The sequence below is a fragment of the Girardinichthys multiradiatus genome, chromosome 5 (genome assembly GCF_021462225.1).
Source record: "Girardinichthys multiradiatus isolate DD_20200921_A chromosome 5, DD_fGirMul_XY1, whole genome shotgun sequence".
NCBI lineage: Eukaryota > Metazoa > Chordata > Actinopteri > Cyprinodontiformes > Goodeidae > Girardinichthys > Girardinichthys multiradiatus.
In genome coordinates, this window is record NC_061798.1 from 19,152,777 (window position 1) to 19,177,660 (window position 24,884).

Consider the following 24,884-nt stretch of genomic DNA (forward strand, 5'->3'; position numbering starts at 1 on the left):
CATCCTAGGAGACTCTGGCATTCAGGGTGTAAATTATTCCATGGGATTAAAGAGCCACGCATTTGGGTAAATGTGTGCGTTTAGGATCAGTTCAAGAAATAAAAAAATCTGGAACAGGCAGGGGGGTAAACCTGCTTTGTTAATCCACGTGGCTCTTCAAAGGACACGTGATTATGTTTGGAATATTATTTGCATAGTAACAACCCAGGCGGGAAATAAGAACCGAGCGTCGGGATCTGCCTGATCCGGTGGGGCGCACTGTGCGCACTCAAAACAAAGCGGGCAAGCAAAAGAAAAAGAGAAAAAAAAGGACCTTTCTGTTCCAACTCGCGTTTCTCACCCGATCGCCTGTTTACAAATCCCAGCAAGCGATCTTAACTCCCATCCAAGCCCCGGTCAGAGTTTTAAGGCCTGTCCAGTACCATTAGAGTAATTAAGTAAGCCTTTAATAGGCTGTTCCGCCGAGTTCAGGGGAGATCTTTTGGAGACGGAGTCCCCCCCGTTTGTTCCCGCCGGTTCTCACACGACTTGCTGACACGTCCATCTTTTATGAGAGATGGCAAGCTTTTTGTTTACGCCTCTTTATTTTTCGCAGGACTCCTCGGCAGGTGTGTGATTAGCGCTGGCACACGAGCGTCGTCTGCGTCGAGGCCCGGCGTCTCCAGCAGCCTCTGGCACACGAGGGTTACCCACCACTGGAGACTCTTTGGAGAGGCTCAATTTGTATCCTATTATCCTATAAGAAAATGTCTATTCAGTGGAATGAATAGTTTCATTGGCCTAAATTTTAATAATGCAGTGAAAGAAAGGGAGAAATAAAGAAGAATGCAGCTGGTGCGAGCGCGCATTATTCCCCGTCACCTGCGAGATGCGTAGCCTGGAGACCCCTATTCATTTGCCTAATTTCGGTCAACTTAACAAACTTTGGGAGAAATTATACTGCCATTGTTGCGAAGGGTGAAGCTTTCTGATCGAATTAACAGCACGTTTTGATCCGGTAAATGTCATTAGAAAGAAAGAAACAATCGCGTTTAGAGGGGCCTGAGTAATGCGCCAAGTGGAGACGCCAGAGCGCAAAAACAGCACAAAGGCTGCTGGTAAATGCCACAGGGGGACTTTTGTACCCTCACATTGCTCAAGTTTTTTTCCCCCCAAACAAAGGGCATTATTTTATACTTGAATACATTTCATACAACAATTGGGTGTTTCTTCTTCTTCAAACATATTTTCACAGCAAGGTCCACAACAGGTTTATTGTGTGCGCACAGATTCAACCCGCTCTCATGCGCCACAACAGTTTTTCTACTTATTCTTTTTTTGTGTGTGACTGAGAACGTTTTAATCTGAAAACTTTCGACATGCTCGGTGTATATTTGATCCTGTGGACGAATTGGGCGAAAGCAAACGCTCACAAGACATCTGAGGCTTTTAGAAAGTTTTGGGAGCACCATGGAGAGAAAGGCGCGAGTGAGAGGGACGGGGGCAGAAAATCCAATTACTCCAGTGTGGAGTTTTTAACACTTGTCTTATGTGTTTGTGCTTTGAGATATAAAGAGACTTGTAGGTTGTTGCTTTTGTTAAGGAGTAAGTTAAACACTGAATGTTTTAAGCGTCAGACTTGGTTACACCGAAAGTTGCGTTAGATTGGAGCCAAACCATGAGTCTGGATTTTTTTTCATGCTATACCCACTCTAATGTGGTAACTGTAATTCCTGGTCTCTCCATCTATCAAAACATTTCATTAACATTTGATTTGATGAATGAAACATGGCAATACTTTTTTGAGTACCTTGTTTGTTTATTATTAAACTTTTGGTGCGTCTTCGTGGGTTCATTTGTGGGTTTTCTGCTGACACAAAACGTGTAGTGGATTGCTACTGCGTTATATGGCAATATGTTAGAAAACAAATATTCTTCTTTGATCGAATACGTCAGACCAGACTGACTGATAGCTCTGCGGAGACAGCGGCGAAATATTTTTGCGCGTTAGGAGCGTCAAAACTAAATTTACAGCATAAGATTTTACCTTTTCAGTGCAAAACAACTAAACCACAAAACCATTTTTGCAGAGCTTTTTTCTGTTGGCTAATTAATAAATAATAAAAATCAGTTGATTAAAATGTTTCATTATATTAACACTAAATAACTCGAATCATCAAATTGCTGTTGCTTATTAACAGGTTGTTTCTGGTGAAAAGGAGAGATCTTAAAGCTATAAAGTCACACAACACGAAACTTACTCGGTTTAGTTTATTTTGATGAAAAACTGACAGTAAAAACGGTAAAATTGAAACTTCAATTAAAGAAGGAATTTGATCTACATGATTCAAGTGGCTTCAAATCTGTACCTTGCTATGGAAAGTAAATAAAGCAAATATTCCCACTATAGGCATTCAAACATTACTGATGATTTTACCCGTAAAATCATTATTTATTCATTCATTCATTCATTTATTATTAGTTTGATTGAATGTATATATCTTCATGTGCGCTAAAAATTTAAATTGTTAAGCTCTCTGCTAAACACCTTGTGTTTCTGTAATTGTTAAAAACCTCGCGCTATTTTTATTTTATTCATTATCTCACACTATCATTTGCGTGAAGCATCGTTACAGCAAAGCTAAGCAAGCAGCCTACAGTCACACAGCCTTTCAGTGCAGCACAACTCGCCGCTGTGGCCCCTTGTGTTGTCAGGCGCTGCGCTCTGACCCGTGGTGACCACAGCTGAGGGCCCCAGCGCAATCCTTTGGTGTGGTGCGCCACCCTCCGCCTGAACCGCGACAGTTCACACGGTCCCTACTGAGTCTGTTCAAGCCTCTGAAAAAGGCTTGTCCCTCAAAGCAACGCCTAGAGCTAAGACCTGAGAAAGGCATGTGTTAGGTGTTTTATTAAAACATGCAGAATAAAATAAATATGTCCTTCTTGTAATGGGTAGCCTTAATTGTAACATTTGCTCTATTATTTTTCAATTTAGCTGTGTAAAAAACATCACAAACAACGATTCTATCCAAGATTTTGCACAACTCATAATTTCCAATATTGCTTTTCATATATAATACCGTGAACTATTTGAATTGATTGTTATAAATTATAGAGTTCTGTTCTTTAAGTACAAGGGCTCCCTCTTGTGGTGTCTTTTTGGAACTGTAAAGGATCTGACATTTGATCAGAGAAATAGTCCGTAGTTATTAAATGAAAACCTAAACTGATTTTGCCCGTGGATGAAAATGTTTTGATTTTTTTCTTTTCTTTATTTATTTATTTTTAATTCTGCTATATGCATTTGACAGCTTAGGTCATTTCTTAATTTTAGGATGAAAGATTTCAAAAATACATCAAAGCAGTGGTCTCTAGTTAGTGGAATAAAAAAGACTGTTTCAAGAAAGTTTATGGGTGGTACTAGCACATTAAGATGCATATAAATCTGTCCACCAGTTTTCTAAATACGTTTTCTAACTTAGGAAAAAGTTAGGACACCCTACCCCCTGATGGCCAATCTTACCTCCTTTAGCTAAAATAACCTCAGTGAGACACTTCTTTTTTTCATCTACCAGTGTCTGACATCAATCTGAGGAAAGTTTGTCCCCCTTCTCACTTTCAGCTGTTAGATGTTTGATAGGTTGCATTCATGTTCAGCCCATTTCAAGTCACCCTCAATGATATCAAGATCTATGTAGACGTGACTCATTGCAGGACTTTTCATTTCTTAGCTTTCAGCCAGTCCTTGGTAGCTGAAAGCTAAGAAATGTCATGTTTTGGGTAATTGTTGTCAGGGTTCAGTCCTGCTTCAGCTTTATTTATTTATTTATTTTCAAATGCACATTTTCCTCAAGCACACAGTGAAATCATTGTGAACTTTATGATGATGAGCTGCATTAAAGCATCCCCAAACTTTGATATACCCAGCTCCATAGTTCTATGCAATACTGTGTTTGGTTTATGCCTAGCATGACCTCTGTTCTAGTGTGCCAAAATTCTAGAGTCAGTTTTAGACTCAGCTACCCAAAGAACAGGATGCCAGATGTATTGAGATCTGTCCACCGACCTCTGCCCTTTAGCTTTTTCTTGGAGAGCAAGGATTTCCTCATTGAACTCCTTCAATGAAATATAAACTTGTGCTGTCTCTTTCTCATTGTACGGGCATATATTATATCAGCAGTATGAGCTATCTGTAGGTCCCATGATTACATTTTAGGTTTTTGCGAGACTTGCGGTCAGCTCTTGCAGCGAACTTACTTGAATGTCCACACCTGATCATGTTGACAGTTGTTTTAAATGTCCTCCACTTGTAGACTCTTTTCTGTACAGTGAAATATTAATGTCTTTTGAGATTTCTTTAAATCCATAACAAGACTCATAAGCTGCGACCACCTTCTTTCTGAAGGCATCAGACAGCTCTTTTAATATCACAATGGTGTTCACTCTCACAGTCAGAAGCCCACCAAACTAAACATGTTAGCTATAAACTGGGCAAACCTCTTTCAAAATGCTGAGTAATAATGTTCTCATCAAGCACACATGGTATGATAAGCATATGTGGATTTCAGACATTTTAAATTGGAAAAATGTGTTGGTGGGTTTTAATTTATTCCTCAGAGGTTTCTTTTCTTACACTACATTTTACAAAAGGATTTGACGGGTATTTTCTTTTAGTTTAATTGTGCTGTTATGTGATTTCATTTCCCTTGTAATAAAATTTGTGATAACCATAAGTCCAAATGTTAGGAAGTTACACGGGTTTTAATAGGATGTCCAAATGTTTTACATGACTGTATGCGTGAAATGTTGTTCTTTAATATGTTTAAAATCTAAATTGTTGACAGTAGCAGTCGTTGCTGAAAATGCTTTGTGGTGGGTTTAGCTGAGGTATTAACAAATGTTTTTGCAGGGTTGCTGTTCGGTAATATTTAAGGTATTTTAAACTGCTGTTTAAACTTTTACCCAACTTAACTTTGTTCAATAAAGATAAAAGCTTCTGTGAAATTGATCCATCTGACAGAGTATGAACATGCTGAAAATCAAAGCATTCTAACTTTACTTTAAGTATCCAATAAATTTTTTTGACATAATTGGCTGTGGAAATGTCATCGATTTATTAACAAATTTGACCCACATGCAGAAAACACTCAGAAGACAGAGGAAAAGTTAATGAATTTATTTACAGAAGGTGAATGTGTGCTGGGAACTGGATACACCGACTGTATGGAGAGAAGGTTGGGTGAGTTGATGGAGAACAAAAACAGACTCTTAAGAAGGTATCTTCAGGCTTACTGAGTGATGTTGATGATCATGCATGGAGGGGGTCGGAGCTGGGACGGAAGATGACCACAGAGGTGCCCGAATTGATTTTCCTCTTGATCCTACACTCAGTGTGCAGCGGTGAGGTTTCTCTGAAGGCAGCTTACTTGCTGAGGTGATGAGCTCCAGATGCCGGGCTTGGAGGTGAGTAAACATTGGAGGGTGGACAGGGTTCGCTTGAGCTTGAAGCCAGGAGGTACGAGAGCTAGTAGCAACCAGCTGGAATGGAATCCCAAACTTTCCTTGAAATCTTGAAGCTTGGGAAGCAGTTCAAACGAGGAGTCAGTTGAACTAGAACAGATCTGCAGTGGAGCCTGGAGAGGAACACAGAAAGACGAGGGTTACTATAGTTTTCTGAAGCATTGAAAAACCTATAGCTGGATGGCCGGTATTTCTTACCACATTAGGCAAACACTCAGTGCTGGCCGACTCCTCTCTGATACTCCTCCAGTTTGATGAAGATTGCGAACACCTGCCTCCCTCTCACCTCCGGAGCTCTGGTGGGATCTAGTGGTAAGGTAGTGTAAATAGCAGGCAAAAACAAACAGAAAATCCCAGACCCGACAGGAAAATGGTTATACTTCTGTTTGACAAGATAATTTGCAAATATTCTCTAAGCATTATTTGTTTGTGGAAGCCAGACACAATCAACCTGTATTTGTACACAATCAGGTAAGATTATGTCAGGATGGGTATCCTGACTGGTCCTTGTATCTTTCACTCCTTTCCGTCAAAACCACCCTTAAACGTCTGCAGACGTCTGAGCTGCAGTACCATGTCTGTTGGATCGGACTGCATGGGCCCACCAAATTTACTAATGACCCTGTTGCCAGTTCACCACAGTTCCTTCCTTGGATCACTTTTGACAGCAGACAGACACTGATAACTACAGGCTAGGAACACCACACAAGACTTTTGAAGATTTTTTTACCCAGTCTTCTCACCATCACAAATATATACTTGTTTGCCCATTTTTCCTGCTTCCAACACATCTTGTGTGAGTCAAAAATCTTTCTTTGCTTCCTAACATTTTGGTTCCACCCACTAATAGATGTCATGATAAGGCAATAATTAGTTTACATAATGTTATGCTCGATTACACACAAGGATCTGTGGTTTATCCTCATAGTTACCTCCGACTACTGGGTTTGCTTCTCAGAATTGCTTGCTGAGATTATTCACACAACAGTCGTGCATTTGGTGGATGCAGGAACTATTCAGTCCAACTCACTCTCCACAGTAGAGCTGTTCTTGCAGACGCTCTGCAGTGGGGCCATTCTAATGGACCCCTTTGCAGACAGCTGATGTGGATGCTGACACTCTGTCATTACGTTAAGCTGCCAGCGGAGGAACTGCGTAACATCTGGTGCATAGACACAAACATAGACTATGTCTCACTCCTTCATATTCTGACATTTCGCTTGAAAATTACGAACCTCAGTTGTTTTGAGCCTGAGTTAGTTCAAAGCATAGCTGAAACATATGATTTATTACTTATTTAAGCAGATATAGCTATAAATGCTACATATCTTGTAAACATATACAGTCATCGCTTTCACGACCCATTGCCCAATGACTGAACGCCTCTCAGTATTTTTGGTAAAACCACATGTGACTCCGCCTGTTATTGGCTGAGAGCCGCAGTGGGAACACAGCCTTCCGCCGCTGCCGCTTCTTCTGCCGCTGCTGTTGCTTCTTTCTGAAGAATCTCAATAAAGTCTGCAGCTGCCTACAGGTTAGTTCACCAGTCTACCTAAAAACGGACATTTTCCAGCCCATAGAAGAGACCCGAGGTTAAGATGGCGCGTTTGCGCATCATAAAGGAGGACGCGAGCATTTAAAAGGCTGATTTTAGTGTTTGCTTCAGTTGATTAGAAGTGAACCACGTTTTGTTTCTTTTTTGTCGCATCTTCATTTCCGTTTTTGCTCACATTACCTCTGTGTTCACCTGATTAAAACATAACGTGTTGGTTTCTGTTATATGCCTTAAGAACCTGCGTGCGCATAAAGGAGGGTTATGAAATGAAAACAAATATGGATGGACACGTAGCATCAGGGATAGTATCATATACAGTGTGCAGCAATCTACTCTGTCTGAAAACTTTGCTGGCTTTGTTTTTGGGTGTATTTCTATCTTTTTAACTTTATTGCATAAACACAATCCTGATTTTTGCCGCTAGTTTCATAAACAATATTAGGAGTGTGTTAGAGGAACAACGAAACCATTATCTCAGTTAATGTGCTGAAATCCCGCCACATCGTTCATTACTCTGTGTGTGTGTGTGTGCGTGTGTGTGTTCAGTTAAACACGCCTCACATAAGGAAGTAAGAGTTGTGCTACAGATAGCAGAGCTGTGGACTGCCTCAAAATCAGAGATTTTGCTCTTATATCCGACATCATGTGTTACTCAGATGTCAAAACGTTTTTATAGGCATGTGTAATTACGCTGTTATTAGGCATTGTTCCATTTCCTGGAATAGCTTTTTAGCTGGTTATACAATTAATGCTACATTTCTATTAATTGCATTGTTATAACCATATAATGCTAAAGTTATATATTTTGTAATTCTTTTAATTAGTTTTTCCATTGCAGGTTATTTTAGAGCTCCTTGAATGCCCTTTTGTTTTTTGTTTTTTTATTAGCTGTAAATAAAAAAATAAAGGAATATTACATCATAATTCTTGTTCCAACATCTACAATGTTCACAGACACACTCTAAAAACTGCTTGGTTGAAAACATGTTATTTTTGCTCTCCCATTGTTTGGACAGGTGCAGCTCTGGGTTGATTTAATACAACAAGGTTGAGGTTAGCATACTGGGTTAGGTTTTCAAACCAGAAATGTGTTTAAAGTGATAAATGTCTAACCTCATAGTGTATGATAATACTTTCATTTACAAACAATTGCAACTGAATGAAAATCAATACTCTAAAACATTTAAAAAAATTCTTAAATTTGTAAAACTACTGCCTGGCTGTATGGACTTTATGACCAATCCTTTGGTCAAAAACTAAATGTTAAATGTAGCTAGCACTAGCTTGAGCTACCTACAGGTAAAGGACTAATGTTATGTTCAGTGAACACACTCATTCACTAGTTTGAACCAAAGCCATTAACACAACTCACTGGCATTAAGCAGATTATAGAGCATCATTTTAGCATCTTTTCATTGCATTGTGTGAAAGAGGTTCATTGATGTCTGATCAGGTTGTTGTTTAGTTCAAAATGGCAGACTGAGCAATGATAAAACTCATCCTAGTCTCTTCTCTAACCAAACTACCTGGATCACACTTTTTGGCACAATGTTTGGTTAAAACTACCCACATTTCGTATTTCTGTCTCAACAGAATAAACCCAGCATTTGGGTTAAATAAATAACCCAGTCGTTTTTAGAGTGTGGTAAGAATGTGCTTGTTGATATCTGGAGATGTGTTTTCAGCAAAGGCTGATTCATTGTGAAGAAGTGCTGAAGGCTAAGTGTTTCTGACATCAGCATTCTTACTTGTGAGTTTGAAAAGTCTCAATTAATTTGATGTTTCTGGCATGGGCAATATTCAGTTTTCAGGGTCATTGTTGCATTTCATGGTGAATGCAGTTGCTAAGCAACCAGTGGAGGTTCAAAGAACAGGGGTGTAGTTAGCCTTGAATGCTGGGGCCCATGCCCCTCTCATCCCTGAAATCTCATATTTCTTGACTGAAAGGGCCAAAGCCTGTAACAGATGTGTTGTCTTGTAGGATCATCTGGATCATCATTCTAATTTCCCCTCGGGGATCAATAAAGTATCTTTGAATTGAATTGAATTGAATTGAATTTAAACAGATCCAGGATTAATACCAATATTGTGCTGCTGCTTTAGGAATTATAATTAGTCCTGGAAAAGATGAATATGGTTTTATAATTCTTTTAAGAGCTTCAAGTCTCAACCTTCGTTGCATGGACTAAATATGTAAAAGTAGTTATGTTTTTGAACTGTCACATGACAGAACAGAGTACTTTCACCATGAATAAATAACATCTAGAACAGAAAAGCTTTATAATGTTAAAGAATCAATATTTTTTTTTCAACAAATTGTTTGATTGTTGTTGTCTGAACTATCCTGGCCCGCATTATCAGACCTGAGCATGGGGGGCAGCGGGTATAAACCTTCTTTGTGCTGCTGAAGACCCAATTTGAAGGTGTCCTTAGAGCACAGAAAGAGACAGAGCAAAAGTGAATATAGTGAGATTTTTACCAGGCACATACTCAAGATGCAGTATTATAACGAAACCCCTGTAAAAGAAATATAATTAAGCCATAAACAATATGACATTTGTGTTTTGCTGCACAGAAATGCTTCACTTTAGTTGGCAATTGCTAAATAAAGGTTAATTTGAAGTTATTTTGTGGGTTGTGTATTGCTGGTTGTATGCTTTGAACATGCACAAACATATATGCAGTTAAGGCCATAATTATTCATACACCCGTCAGAAATGAATTTCATTCAACCAATAACAATGTTTCTGAGAGCAAAGATACCAGCATTTCTCAAGAGATAATAAAACAATGTAAAAGGAGCATCAATCTTAAAAACAAATAAATCATCCATTTTATTCAAGAATAATTTATACCCTGCTTAAAAATCAATGGAAAAATCTTCATTGGCATTACAGAAATCAAGCCCTTGTTTTAATTGCTGCTAAAGTTTTTCACTGGTATTTTGACAGTTTGTCAGTGCTGATGAGCTACAAGTGTTTGATGTTGAAAGGTATCCTTTCCATCACCCTAATCTTTAGCTCCCTCCTCAGATTCCCTCAGATTCAAGTCTAGACCGTGGCTGGGCCACTCCAAAATGTAATATTACTTCCAGTTAGAAGAAACAATCTGACAGATTTTAAGCATTTTACTAGACAAATGTGAGAAGGTTCCAGCAGTGTAAATAATTATACAATACGCTGTAAATACTGTACTGCTGTGTAGCCTGACATGGAATCCAACATTTATTGAATAAATCAAATTTTACCATTTCTCCTAAAAGCCGAATATATGTGCTGAAAAACGTCTACGGATGAAAACATTTGTTGCTTTAAAATCAACATACAGCCTCCAAAATGCCCTGGCTTTAATTTACCTTCATTAAAAGTCTCAACATCTCCCTAAAATTATAGATCAGTATTTTTGCCCTAATAAGGTCACTTATTAAGTTTACAGACCTTGCTTAATGCTTCAAAACAGCAGTTCATAACCGGCTGACTTTACACTTGCTTCACAGATTTTTTTGAACAGATTTTTTATTATAGACCAGGGGTGTGCAACCTGTGGCTCTAGAGCTGCAAATGGCTGTATGAAACTTCTACAGTGGCTCTTATTAACCTTTGCTAAAATGATAAAGAACCAGCAAAAGATCTAATATGTAAATATAACAACTGTAGTTTTATTTCTCAGTTTTTAATGGAATAAATGCATTGAATATCCACAACAGAATGACACTAAAAGTAAGGTCAACCATTAATCTTTTCTAGATTTATTTTTCTTGTCATTAGGTTGGAAACTATGTTCTTTTTCTTTTTTTCTTTTAAATAATCTTCCACAAATATCAACATCCCATAAAAGGAAATATATCTATCCCCTATGGCAAAGGTTTTCTGTTTCTCTTTTTTTTTCAAAACCTAAAAATAAAATGGTGGTTCTTTAAAAATGACAACAGACTTACTATAACAAAAAATCTAAATTGTCTTTTATCAGAAGCTCATCAAACAGTAGCTCTAAACTTATTTTATTTAGTTGGGCTGAGGGCAAATATGGCTCTCTGGATTATGATGGTTGCAGACCCCTGTTATAGACAATAGAGAAAATGTAGCTTTTTTTAGAGTTGAAGCAATTAATTGGATTAATTGTGATTAATTGATTCTTGAAATAATCGTCAACTAATTTAGTAATCGAATAATCATTAACTGGAGTATACAGACTCTAAAACATGCCATTTGCTGAAAGGACAACCCACTCAGAGCCGTAATTAGGCCAGAATTGTACAAAAAATATCTCCATTTTGCATTTAAGATGGAAAATCTTCTATGTCTGTAAACACGCTCTATCCAAACTCCTCAAGTGGCATAGCTGTAGCTCCCCCTGGTTCAAATTCTGTAAAGAAATCTCCTATTAAGCACCTTTTGCTATCCGATTATTAATTGATTAATAAAAAAAAAAATAGTCAAAACAGATTAATTCATTTGCAAAATGATTGTTGGCTGCAGCCCTACTTCTTTTTTTAGGTCTAATTTGTTCTCAAAGAAGAGACACGCAGATTCTTAGTTCCGAAACAACAATCAGGTGGATTGTTTTTAGTTACTGCTCCACTCAGTCAGCCATCACTTCCAGAATCCCTCGCTGTTTGGAGAAAGCATCTTTGGTTGGTTTTGGACAGACTCGGCTAGACAAGGTGCGGCACTGCAGGCGTTTCACAGTAAAGGAATATGTGGAATGCAAACTGGGTGAGGTGTCTTTTCTTCTTCTTTTTATTTGACCACACAGTTCAGTTTTCTACACCCGTCAACAGACAGAGAGTGAAGTGACCGTGCAGATGTCATGTGTTTTCACTTCGAGCACAGGAGCAGATTTCTGTATAGCAAACAGAGTGAGAGATTGTGGTTCTGCGACCCTGTCATTACGCTGTTCTCGGTCATTTGGGAACACCAGCATGACTCTGTTGTGGGACTGCCAGCGAGCTAAAAGAGCTGATGTTTACAACAGAACCAGTGGTCATATAGGACATTCAAAGCAGGAAATTAACGCTACATATCAAGACTGAGCTTCATCATACCAAAAACATTTACTTATGTCCCCTAACTGCAAGAACATGTAAAAATCATGTGAGAGCAGAAAGTAACCTTGTAGGCTAAACAAATCTAATATGCATGGTGAGTTAGGTGGAACAACCTACTTAAAAAGCTGTTTTCCTCAAGGAGTCTTTTCTTGGAATTTAATTTATTATAAAATAAAATGCTGAATTTAATGCTGTGCAAGTGCTGAAAGTTTATTAGAGTCCACCGATCAGAGATTTGTTTTGGCCATGTTCTGATGACAGATTTTGCAACACTCTGACCTGTCAATAAAGATTTTAGCTAATTCAGATTTATTAATAAAAATTATAAATGAAATTTTTTTTTTTTTCCTAATTTCTGGGTAAATCAAACATTGAGCCATCTTTGCAATAAAATGTTTATAGTGAAACAAAGCAGTGATTTCTCCTAAGAGCTGTCTCTCTCTGCATCAATGAAGATCTACCAACACAATCTTCCAGGTTACAGGACGGAGGTAACTATGATTAAAACAGCATATCTCCTTTATCTGAATGATTATATCTTTTTAGCTTTTGCTTATGGTGCAAAAAATACACTACTGTACAAGATGTGTGTTTCTACAAGATCCATAGAAAAAATAACAGCTGTATCCAACTTAAAATTTGAGAGCGGTCTGTTTCACAGCTATGCAGTTTGACAGGATTTCACTAATATTTCAAAGACAAAATGATTACATTGTTTTTTTTTATCGTATCTTTTCATCTTATGTAAGTCCTTAGGACAATAAGCATGGTCAGCATTACCTTAACCGTGAGATTTCCAGAAGACTGCAAACACTTCCTAATCCTGCAAGCTCTGTGATAGATAAAACTAGGCTTGTCAAAAAAATAAAACACAGCAAGTTTGCTGAAATATGTTTATCTACCAGTTGTCTGCTGAAGTTTTCCTCCCCATTGTAGCAGCCTGGATGAACAGCAAACATGCCTCAGTGGAAAAACAGTTTACTTTCTTGAAGCTTCTTATACCTTTTGTGCTTCCTCTGCGTATTTTTCAAACAGCTTACTGATCCTGAAAATAGCTAACTTTGAGTCCTCTTTGGTCATTAACACTTTCTGCACTGAAAAGTGTTAGGTCTTGTTTATGGTGTGTTCGCGGAGCATAAAAAGATGGGATTAATTGTTACAAAGTAGTCGATCACCAGCTGGGGTCGGTTGGGCATAAAATCAGCCGATTCTTCAGTGCATCACTTCTGCAGAAAAAAATGTCTAAATATGTTTCAGTATGTGATAGGTACATCATAGATAGATCTACAAATCTGACTGACAGAATAACATATTTTTAATAGGTGTTGGATTATTTTTAGCTCAGCTCATTATGGCTCAGATGTTGGCTGGTTTAAAAAGCGCTGTGGCTCCCAGGCTGAAGGTGCTGACAATGTTAAAAAAAAAAGGTGTTCATCACAGAACTTTACCACTTCATCTTGTAAAAGCATCAGAGGAGGAGGAGCAGGTCAACGTAGTTGTTTTCACTGTCTATGCTAAATTAACTGGCTGACAGCTCCAACTTCACAGCAGATGCTCAGACAAGAATCTTGGTTATCAAATGTGACTCAAAGGAAGATGGCTGACCTCAGACTGGACAGTAAAATGGTACTTTCTCTTTGATCTGCATTGGGAATGGTGTATGTCCTCTCTCTGTGCTGAGTTGGAAACTTTTGACAGACACATGGCCTTTGCTCTACTTTACTAACACCTCCTCCACCCTCCCCAGCTCTATACATTTCCCTGCTGTGCCTCATGTGACCAGCAGTGTGAGGTTTCATCACTGGGGTCAGGACCTGCCCCACTCAAGAGTGGCCGTCTTGTGCAAGGTTAGCCTTTAGTTCCTAAAACCAGGGTTGAAAGCGATTGGTGTAGGATGGATGCAGACGAGACAGGGAGCACAGAAAATACGTCACATTGCCACCTGACAGCCACAGAGGGACAGACAGCATGCCTCTCTGTGTGACTTGTTGCAGGGTGTCAGTTGCTCTGCCATGTTCAGAGAGCCTCTGTTAGCTCACCTTTGGAAAGCATGCTAAACTGGTCTGATTTTGCCATGAAACATAAGCCTGTAAATATAGATGGAAGGAGATTTAAACATGATAATAGTCATTTTGTCTTTTTGTTGAAATCCCTCCCGTGGGACAGGATGTGCTGTTTGTGAAAGTGTTGAATTATCGCTGAGGCAACATGTGCTCCATTAGTTTCAACAGTGTCCCTACTGAACCACGGTTCAACAAATTTAAGCACTCAGGGTCAACCAGTGTTGCATGTTGCAATATGTCTGACTCTCGGTGGGAAAGTTAGACACAGACTGCGTGTCATTGGGTTTCAGACTGAAGTGTCTGCTTCTGCTAGGCTGTATTACAAAAGCTGTAAATGACACTCATAAGAACAAAAAGTGAAGGAGCCATTGGTTAACATTGGTGCACAAGTATTCTTCCAGTTTTCTGCTTTTTGTCAAGTTACAACCACAAACTTCAATGTGTTTTACTGGGATTTTAGGTGTTAGACAAACACAACATTGTGCATGATTGAGAAGTCAAAAAAAAAAGTCAAGAAAAAAAATACTCATTGTCTCTACAAAAAGAAAGTGTGACACATTTGTATTCCAGTCCCGTGTGGCAACCCTTTGTAGAGCCACCATTATGGGGTACGTCTCTACCAGCTTTGCACATTTAGGAACTGACATTTTTGCTCATTCTTCTTTGCAAAATGAGTCCAGCTCATTCAGATTGGATGGAGAGTGTATGTGAACATCTATTTTGAAGTCTTGGCACAGGTTATTGAATGGACTTAAATCTGGACTTTGACTGGAATGCTAACTTGAATAATGCTATGATTGAAACCAACCTATTTTAAGCTGTATGTTTTGGGTCATTGTCGTGCTGGAAGGTGTCCACACATCTTTCCATCTGCTTCAATCTGCTTTCCCTTCCCTGCTGAAGAAAAGCATCTCCACAGCACAATGCTGCCACCACCATGTTTCACCATAGGATGTTGAGTTAAAGATGATTTGCGGTGTAAGTTTTCCTCCATACAGAGGGTATGAGACATGAGACATGTAGGGCAAAAAAATTGATATTGTTCCCATCTGACCAGAGCTCCTTCTTCCACATTTGCTGTGTACACCAAATTGCAAGATTCTCCTATCTGATCTGTGGATCTCTCCAGCTCCTCCATGTGAGATGATTAAAGCTTGCAATATTGTTTTATAACCTGATATTGTTTTTAACTTTTCCACAACTGAGATTAGATAACACACAGTTGGGCTCTGTTTACTAATAAGGTAACTCCTGCAGACAATTGGTTGCTCTGTATGTATGATTTTTGTTTAAGGATATCAAAGCAAAGAGGGCTGATTACTAAAGCATGTCATGTTTTCTGATTTCTAAAAACCTTTGAAAACCTTGCATTTTTTACCTTTCACTTCACAATTATGCATTACTTTGCTTTGGTCTATCTTCTAATAAAATACATTGAAGTTTGTGGATGACTTGACTAAATGTAGAAAAGTTGAAGAGGTATGGGTACTTTTGTGAGCCACTGTATCTTAACTGTGTTGTTTATTGCGTACCATAATGTTATTCCTTTTTACAACAGACGTTCTGTTATTATTTCAAATATATTTATCTTACAGCTGGTAGTTTTTAGTTTTTTGTTGTAGCTGCTGAAACTATCAGCTCTAAGGGAGGCTTCACAGTTTTCAAAGATAACTGCAGCAAATTTAAAGAGATGATTCAAACTTGAGGACATTTCTGCTGCTGGGTTTTGTCTTAAAGACAAATTACCTCTGATTTCAAACGTTTTACCTCTTAAGAGCCAAGACATTTTTGTGCAACTTCCTGCAAAGAGGAAGTAAAATATTTTAGAGGAAATGAAGTGTGTCTGACCAGCGCTGTTATATTACTCTAACTTCCTGGCTGTGGTTGGAGTGGCTCATGTATTCACAGCAGAGCTATAACGTGGCTTCGAGCTGCTGCAGGCTGTTGCCAGCCTGTTTTCATGTTCTGTTATGTGTCAAATGACCTTGCTGTCCCCACCCCAGTGTCTTGTGCTGGAGTGTGACTTGTGAACTTGCTCTACCATTGGTTTGTCATTCTCTCTGGCCAAGTATGGAGAGAGGAGGTGGGCGGGGTGATTTTTTTAAGATTACCTTTCACCTTCAACAACTTTTAGCACAAATAATCTGCAGAAAGAGGCAGTCTTAGAAAGGGGTGTGTATTGTCATTTAACCTCCTGTCTCTGCTGAAAATGATAACGTGATAAGGTGATCAAGTAAAACTGTTTATGGGTAATTCAGATAAACAGAATTTTGTATAATCGTAGCTTTAGCCATTTCAAGACTCTTTAGCTAAAAGTATTTAAAAGAAATTTCTCTCCTTAAACAAACAATGTAAAAAAAAGTCGATCCTTATCTTGAGTGAATTTAATTTGTGGGTAAAGAAAACAAGTTGAGAATATTTTTTTTATCACTTATGCCAAAATTAGTAGAACCACTAACAATCCCTATATTATAAACCTCACTGGAGCATTTAATTATACTTTACTTTTTTAAGTTGGTCATCAGGCCTTGTGTCTTTTAATTAGTAATAGACTTTTAATTGACTCACTGATATCATGGGGCATTAATGTGATTCATTTATCTTACCTACTCTTCAAAATGAGAAAGACAAAAGAAGATACCTTTTAAAGAAGGCAGATGTGTGTGGGTGTTAATAATTTAGCAAATGGAAATAAGATAATAATTACTAATTTGAATTTGTCAGTCAGACCAACAATTAAAAAGTTAAAAACAGCAAACAAAAGCTTGTATAAAGATAATTTTTTCTAAATCCTTTTTTGCATCTTTACCACATCTTTAAATGTGAGGTGTTGTGTATGTGGTGTGCTTTGGCAAATCAAGATATCAAAAGATATTACATATCATCCATCGGCTATTTGGGATAGTTTTTATCTAATAAGTTTTTTTATGAAGAAAGTGCTACAGGTAACGGTTTCATTTATCTTTAGGAAGTTGGGAAACATTGTTTTGTAAATTTGTTCAGTCATAGAAATGCAAATATCTAAAAGGTTATTTTACCCGTTGTGTTTCTAGAACCAACAGCTTAAACTGTGTGAATATGTGATGTCAACAAGGGTAAAGTAACTGTGCCAACATGTCATGGTTTTAAGGTGGCTTATGCTGTCCAGCGAGAAAGGTCCAAACACAATCGTAGCCTTTCATGCAACCTAAGGTTTCTCTGGAACAAAAACCTGAGTTTTCAGATGTGACTCTGTGGCTATTCTAATTGTACTGCTCTTGTACATCAAATCTAATGCGGCATCATCCAATCAGCTCCATTTTGCCTGTAGTTACTGTCATAAACATGTCTGAAATCTTATAATCTGCAGGTGCTGACATGAGTACAGTTTTTTTTTTTATCAATGATGAGAACATTTAATTAGTTTTTGTTAAAGATATTGTTTTAATCAGTATGACCAACCAAAATATGCTACCTTATATGTTTATCTAACACAATGCACAGATTCCTGTCCTTTCTACATTTTCTGATATTTATCTGGTGTCTTTGTGTTTCTTTGCTGTATCTTCTAGTAAATATCTACATTGAAATATTTTTATAAAACCTAAATGTCAACTATTTAGCAAAGTTCCATGTCTCATCTGAAAATGCAGTAAAAAAAACCAAAAACAAAGTTTGTTATGCCCCACTATGTAAAACATTATATGCTGAGACTAGAGGCAATGTTGGCAAACAGAAGCAGAGCGGGGAGATAAAAGGCAGAGGCTGAGTGGGAGATCAGTTGCACTGTTTCTAGAAATAAAAAACTAGAAAAATATATAAGAACTCGCTACGTTTAGTAGTCCTTTATAACTGCCCATTATACAGAATCTTAAACATTATTGCTGTTCAGCTCCTAGAGTAACACTGAGAGTCTAACAAGGTGATATTAGCTGGTTCATTAGTCAGGCTATCAGCTCTAGTAGCCAGCCTGTGGTAAGCAGCCTAACAGAGATGCCGCTCTGAGCTTGTTATCTGATTTTAAAAGAAGTGTTACGGAACAATGGTTGCCGCTTTTTTAGTTTCCACATCCTGACTATAAGTTGTGTTTTTCACAACTGGGAATGTTTCTCTAACATCCAAATTTGTCTTTAAAGCAAATTTTACTTTTTAGTGGAAAACAAATTGAAAACTAAAACTAAAAATTAAAACTAAAACATTAAAAGCTAAAATTAAAATTTTTGTTTTAATTTTAGAGCAAAGTTTAGTTGCTGTTTTTCAACCCGTTGACCAGCAGAGTGCAGCAACAGGTAGGGGAAGGGGGACACTGCTCGGAAAAACACCAATGTCTTTAGCACCTTCTTTTGTCATTAAAAGGGCTTTAAACTGTAGGAACAGTTTGATAAAATATTTAAGAGGTTTTGAACTTTTTAAAGCCTTGATTCACCTTTATGCTGATACCCAGCACATGCCCAGCTAACACATCCCTCAGGTAGATACATATGCTTATTATCCTCCAGAGTGGATGTTTGTTTCATTTTCTTCTGTCGAAGAAAAAAAAAAGTCCTTTGAGGAGGTGAAAAAGCAAACTGAATGTCAGATGTGTTTGGGAGAAAAAAGCAGTACAATCTGTGTGTTTGGTTCAACCTGCTCGTTGCGTGACTGCAGCGTGAGGCTTGCTGTGTCTCACACGTCTGTGTATCTGTTTGAGGAGGGGCGTGTTTCTGCTATTCATAGTTGTGAGAACTTCAGAGGTCTATTAGAGGTCAGTGGGAGTCCTTCTAAAAGCAACTGCAGCACTGCCAGGCCTTTCAGATAACTGGACCTCTCCACTCTGAAACACAGCCTTGACCTTTCTTCATTTACGCTCAGTGAGTACAGAAATAAATTAAATGCCAGTGTGTTGATAATCTGAGCTGTGCTGTCTGATAATCTGTTAAAGTTCATTTAAATTTAGCGGAGTTCACTTAGTAATGTGATCATCTTTCTCCTCTCACGTTGGGCAAGAAAGTAACAGGTGTAGGATTAAGAAATGTTTTGATCAGTCCTCATTTTTCTTCCCTCATCGATGAACTAAATCATCTACAATGGATTATGTCTTTGTTTTGTACATCATAGATCAAATTTTGTGATATTTATGGATTTATTTCAGCATTAACGCTAAAATCTAACCCTGTTTGGCATCTGCTTTAAAGTACTTTGCTCCAGTTGGCACTGCTCCCATTTGTCATGAGCCTAAGGGTCATAATAGGAGTAGGTGAAAAGTCAATTATTACCTCCATGACATCATTTACCTTTACTGTAGAGGTCAGATCAGTTGACCTGAACGTCCTCAAAGGTTTATAATAAACGGAACAAAGGAGAAATTTACATGAGCTGATGGAAGAATGCATTATTAAGTCTAAGCCTATTCTTGGACATATTAGTTTAAATGTTACTACTAACTTTATTATTTCTGCTTCATGTAGAACCATAGCCCATTAAAAGTCTGATCAAAAGTCCCAAAGCTGCTCTAATTCTGCCACGTCTTATTATTATTATATAAAAGTTGTAGTTCTGCCTCAATGTATTAGCAAGACCTTTTTTTTTTTAAATCGAAAGGTTTCAGCCCAGTGACTTCATTGTGGAAATATTCCTGGCGGAAAACTTTTTTTCTCCTCATGAATCAAGTGGTGGAGCGTCTGTGGTTGTTTCCTTATGTCTCCGTTGAGGCTTGTGATCAGAAAACATGTAGAGTCAGATTGCCTTCCTACGCACAGCTGTTAAAGGGTAGACCATAACTTCCTGTTTAAACACAACAATTGAAAAGGAGCACTGAATGAGAGGGCTTCTTAGGAGGCTTAAAAAAGACACAGATTATGTGTTTTAACATTAGGATTTAAGGGAATACTTGAAATATTTAGGGAACTTAGAAATGTTCCTGAATCCACTAATGAAATAATGGAACTACAAGATTATCCCCATTTATGCATCAAAGCATAAACTTAACCTTTATCTGATTTTTATTAATCTCAAAAAAGTGCATCCAACCATCCTGATGGTTAATATGTTTAAAGGCAAAAAATAATGGGAGTTCCTACTTTGAATAAAGAAAAATCTTATTTTTTAGTATTTCACCTGCTGATCAAGGGAAAATTGGCCAATTCTGATCTCTGACCCACGGATTGGTGCAAACAAGCAGAAACAGCTGAATATTTAACCCTGAAATACTTTATAGCATAATTGCTGTAAAAACAGACACAGCAAAGTTTGTGTCGTTAGATGTTCATGTGAGGAGGTATTTCTGAAAGCCAAGCATGACTCTCTCTGGCTTGATCATTGATTCGAGCCATTCAAAAGGTATTTGCAAATCAATACCCTGTTTATGCTTGAAAACTCTGTAGCTTTAAAAATGCAGTAACATTACACACTAGGTTTTATCTGTATTACATGATCTACCTTATTATTGAGATTGTGTCCCACTTAACTCACTTTTCAAATGATGTTCAGGAGGCTGCAGTTTCTATTTTTTCTCACAGCAACTTGTGCCTTTTCTAACTAAGCATACAGTATATATGAATCAAGACTTCAGTCATTTGTTGTTCCTGCTGATGATGTTTTTATTCAGATCAGCTGGCAGAAACATGCTGAAGTGCTAGAAACGCTAGCATACTTACTCTCCCGTTTTAAAATAACTTGTTGATAAACTGAGGTAAATATATATATTTTTATATAATATATAGAAATAAATGGTAGATTTTTTTCTTTTTATTTCCCTTTAAATGGGCCATATTTGTAATGAAAATGAATGTGTAGGTTGAGCAGTAGATTTGAATGTGTGGGTTGCATCCATGAAAAAGAAACTGGTTTTGGTGGAGGCAGTGTGATGGAGTGGGCCAGTATTCAGGAAAACAAGTATTGGAGGCAATCTCATTGCAGAAGGGTTTATTAGAGACTCCCTACAGAATCTGAGAGTGGAGAGGATGGAATGGTTCACTTGCAGTCTTCACCTCAACATTTGTAGTCCTGGTTGGGCCAAGCTGGTCACCCACATGAGGAGGAGGTGAATAAATTGTTACATTGCCAGTATGTCTTGTTTCTTCAAACTTTAGTCCTTCAATCCAATAAACAATACTGAACAAGAGATGAATTAGCTATTTGTCTGGCATTGGTAGAGAGGATCTGGAAAGATTTTCATGGCCACAACCTAGATATGTTTTGTCCTTCCAATTGTGATATCGTTTAAAGGGCAAAAACAGGCTTCCAACAGTGTAAGATTATTTTCCAAGAAACGTTGTTAAGACAAAGAATAATCGACTTTTTGTGCTACGTTTAGTGCTGCTCTAAACACACATTCGTGCAGTTCCAGTTAATTGTGTGCAAAACTTATAGAGAGAAGGGTTTGTTACTTTATAAAAACGGGGTGCTTTAGTGCTGGCTAAAATTTAATAAATGCTGTATCAGCTTCGTTTCCCCACAGGGACATCTGTCTGTCCACAGTGGGCAGATCAAGTCAGATGACCAAGTAAGACAGTAAGAAGTTGCAGCCAATACAGTCTATCTTTCACTCTAACAATAATTGTGTGAAAACATTCTTTGTTGTGGAAAATACCAGATTTGTCGGATAGACAGAGTAATGCCCACAGCTCTAATGTGCAATTTTGAGAGTTGTGCACTTGAAAAGTTTTGACAACTGAGGATGTGGCTGACCAAATTCCCCATAGTATATATATATTTATATAGACTAAGTTGCTCAGGTTGGCAAGATTAATCTGCCAAAAAACCTCACAACAGCTGTCAAGCATGGTAGTCAAGGGTTGATCATTGGGCCTTGCTTGGCAGCTACGATTTGCAGTCACCGAATTAACAATAACCTCCTCTGTATACTGAAATGTTCTAGAGTCAAATGTGAGGCCATCTGTTTGACAGCTGAGTTTATCCCAAACTGGATCATTAACAGGACAATGATCCAAAACACAGCAGCATATTTATAGTATAGTGGCAGAGTAAGAAAATGATCAAGATAATCCATTTTTAGTCTCACATGAACCTATCTGCAAACATCAATCAAGGGAGGTTGTAAAGAGGCTCTTTATAAAAATCTGACTGGCTGATAAAGTCACACTAAAAAACTGTTACTCATAGCAATTGTTAAGTAATAGTTGGTTTAAGAAGCTTTTGAATTATAGGCCACAGTTAGCTTTCACACCATATCTGTAAATGATGAAGTATAAGATATCGCTAGTTGCTGTTTACTGTAGGCTTTGGTCTCAATTCCAGTAAGGACCAGTTGTTTGTTGTTGTTCTGATTTGGGTCAAATTAAAATGCTGAGTGGGTTTTACAGTTCACTTACAGCGTTTTTCAGCAGCATGAACTGAAACAGAGATAGCTGATAATTTACAGAAATGCTTTTTTTGGAAATACAAAATTTTTACTGCAACACATTTAACAATAGAAAGTTGAAAATGTGTCAAGGGATAAAATTAAATCAAAGGGTACTTATTCTTTTTAGTGTTAAATTATAGAGCATTGCACGTATATTTGAGGATTCAGCTCTTGATCTTAGGCTCTGTGGATGTAATGTCAGTTTATAGGGCAGTATTTAAAAAATTTAAGACTTGCATTGTTTTGTTGAAGCCATAATTTTTGTTAGTATATGTGTTTTTCAAAAAAATATCTAAAACCCCAACCCAATGGTCTCAATATGTGTAAGACATTCTTAGCTGTAAGCTCCAGTGTGACTTTTAAATGGATCTGTGATCGGTCCAACTTAGAAATTACTAATTGTTTTCTCTCTTTCTGAGCAGGTTCAGTGCAGAACAGCCATGCAGGCTCAAGAAGTCCTCAGACAGCTGCGGATTCCCGAGCTGGATGACTTTCGACAGTATGTCCGAGGCTTCCCTACAAACGCGCTCATGGGTGTGGGCGCCTTCGCCGCCATCACCACCTACTGGTTTGCCTCCCGACCAAAAGCCCTCAAACCGCCCTGTGATCTCGGACTGCAGTCAATAGAAATACCTGTAAGTTTTTACATTCTTTCACCATTAAACATTTCTTTAGTCTGATGTTCTTTCTACCCACTGGTACAGTGACAAATGTCCTGGAACAGTCAATGCACTGTCCAACTACAGGAGTGAAAACACATAACTAACCAGTTGAGCTTATGCTGCAGGAATGAGGATTAATTTGTTTTACAGGCGGTGAAGTAGACTCTGTTTGAATTTGGTTAGTAGTGAAACTTAGATGCAGGCTTAGACCAGGTTTTTCTTGGCCAATGGCGATTTCTGGTTTTCTTCAAGGTCAGACCTGCTGGTTCAGATTTTATTTAAAGAACTTTAGTACAAAAATGAGACACAATGTGATACAGGTTCTTTTATAAAGGTAGTAGTTTTGAATGTAGCTCAAAACAAAGTCATGACAAGATTATCCCTATTTATGCATTACACGTGTCTGTCGATTCTGCTCATAGGGGGGAGAGCGTGCCAGAAGGTCAGTGCTAAATGACAGCGACAGCGAGTACCTGACACATTATTACAGCGACGCACAAACGTTATACGAGGTGTTCCAGCGGGGACTCAGAGTGTCAAGTGAGTATCGGTGCTACACGTTGGCTCAGAAAACAACTGAAGACACTAAACAGAGTAAAATATCACCCCTGTTTGCTATGGTAGATAATGGACCTTGCCTTGGGTCGAGGAAACCAAACCAACCGTATGAGTGGCATTCTTATCAAGAGGTGAGTTGCAGAGTACTGCTGTAAGTAAACAGCTGTTTATACTGAAATATGTTTATTTTTTAAAAATGGCCTGTTTCTGTCCAGGTGGTGGATAGAGCAGAGAACCTCGGCTCTGCCCTTCTTCACAGAGGTCACCTTCACACAGGCGACAAGTTTATCGGCATCTTTTCACAAAACAAACCTGAGGTAACTCAAATGCTTTCATTTTTAATGAACAAGCTATTGCTTTTGTTCTGAAGCTATAGTTGTGTGAGCTGCTGCTGCTCCTTGCCTCGCCTGGATAGATAGATAGATAGATAGATAGATAGATAGATAGATAGATAGATAGATAGATAGATAGATAGATAGATAGATAGATAGATAGATAGATAGATAGATAGATAGATAGATAGATAGATAGATAGATAGATAGATAGATAGATAGATAGATAGATAGATAGATAGATAGATAGATAGATAGATAGATAGATAGATAGATAGATAGATAGATAGATAGATAGATAGATAGATAGATAGATAGATAGATAGATAGATAGATAGATAGATAGATAGATAGATAGATAGATAGATAGATAGATAGATAGATAGATAGATAGATAGATAGATAGATAGATAGATAGATAGATAGATAGATAGATAGATAGATAGATAGATAGATAGATAGATAGATAGATTGGACTGCATATGCTACAATACAAACTGCCACAATAATTATAAAATACAATCAATACACATTAAATGCACACTAAAGCACAAGACTACGCACATTCCAAGGAAAGGACGAAATGACAAAATGTGAATATGAATTAGGGATACGAATTGGCTAAGGAATGAATTGTCCAGAAAGTCAGAAAGAAAATAGAAGCACTGAGCGAGAAGTACTTTTAATGGAAAAGATAAACAAATGGTACACATTGTTAATGGCAGCGACCCTTAATGGCCATTTCCAAGAGCTAATAAATAGCTACAAAAGAAGCAATGGGCAATGAGTACTTTCTATGGGAGAGAAGAACAAATATTACAAACAGTTAATAGCAGCAAAAACT

The 24,884-nt window shown here is 37.9% G+C and overlaps 1 protein-coding gene and 1 long non-coding RNA gene across 4 annotated transcripts in view; one reads left to right on the forward strand and one right to left on the reverse strand.

Moving 5' to 3' along the window:
- Positions 1-5,140: 5,140 nt before the first annotated feature.
- Positions 5,141-6,108, reverse strand: LOC124869205. Its single transcript, XR_007038516.1, has 3 exons — positions 5,698-6,108; positions 5,272-5,612; positions 5,141-5,198 (listed from the first exon to the last, which is right to left on the reverse strand). It is a non-coding gene; the product is annotated as an uncharacterized LOC124869205 (long non-coding RNA).
- An 813-nt stretch (positions 6,109-6,921) lies between these two features.
- Positions 6,922-24,884, forward strand: part of acsl1a (acyl-CoA synthetase long chain family member 1a) — a 30,032-nt gene continuing 12,069 nt past the window's right edge. For 2 of the 3 annotated variants that reach the window (XM_047365017.1, XM_047365016.1), the window contains exons 1-5: positions 18,849-18,993; positions 22,910-23,122; positions 23,572-23,689; positions 23,774-23,838; positions 23,923-24,024. In XM_047365017.1, the coding sequence (XP_047220973.1) occupies positions 22,928-23,122; positions 23,572-23,689; positions 23,774-23,838; positions 23,923-24,024 (480 nt within the window). In that variant the 5' untranslated portion in view covers positions 18,849-18,993; positions 22,910-22,927. Of the gene's footprint in view, positions 7,034-18,848; positions 18,994-22,909; positions 23,123-23,571; positions 23,690-23,773; positions 23,839-23,922; positions 24,025-24,884 lie in introns of those variants that run through there. The other variant, XM_047365018.1, reaches the window with a different exon arrangement.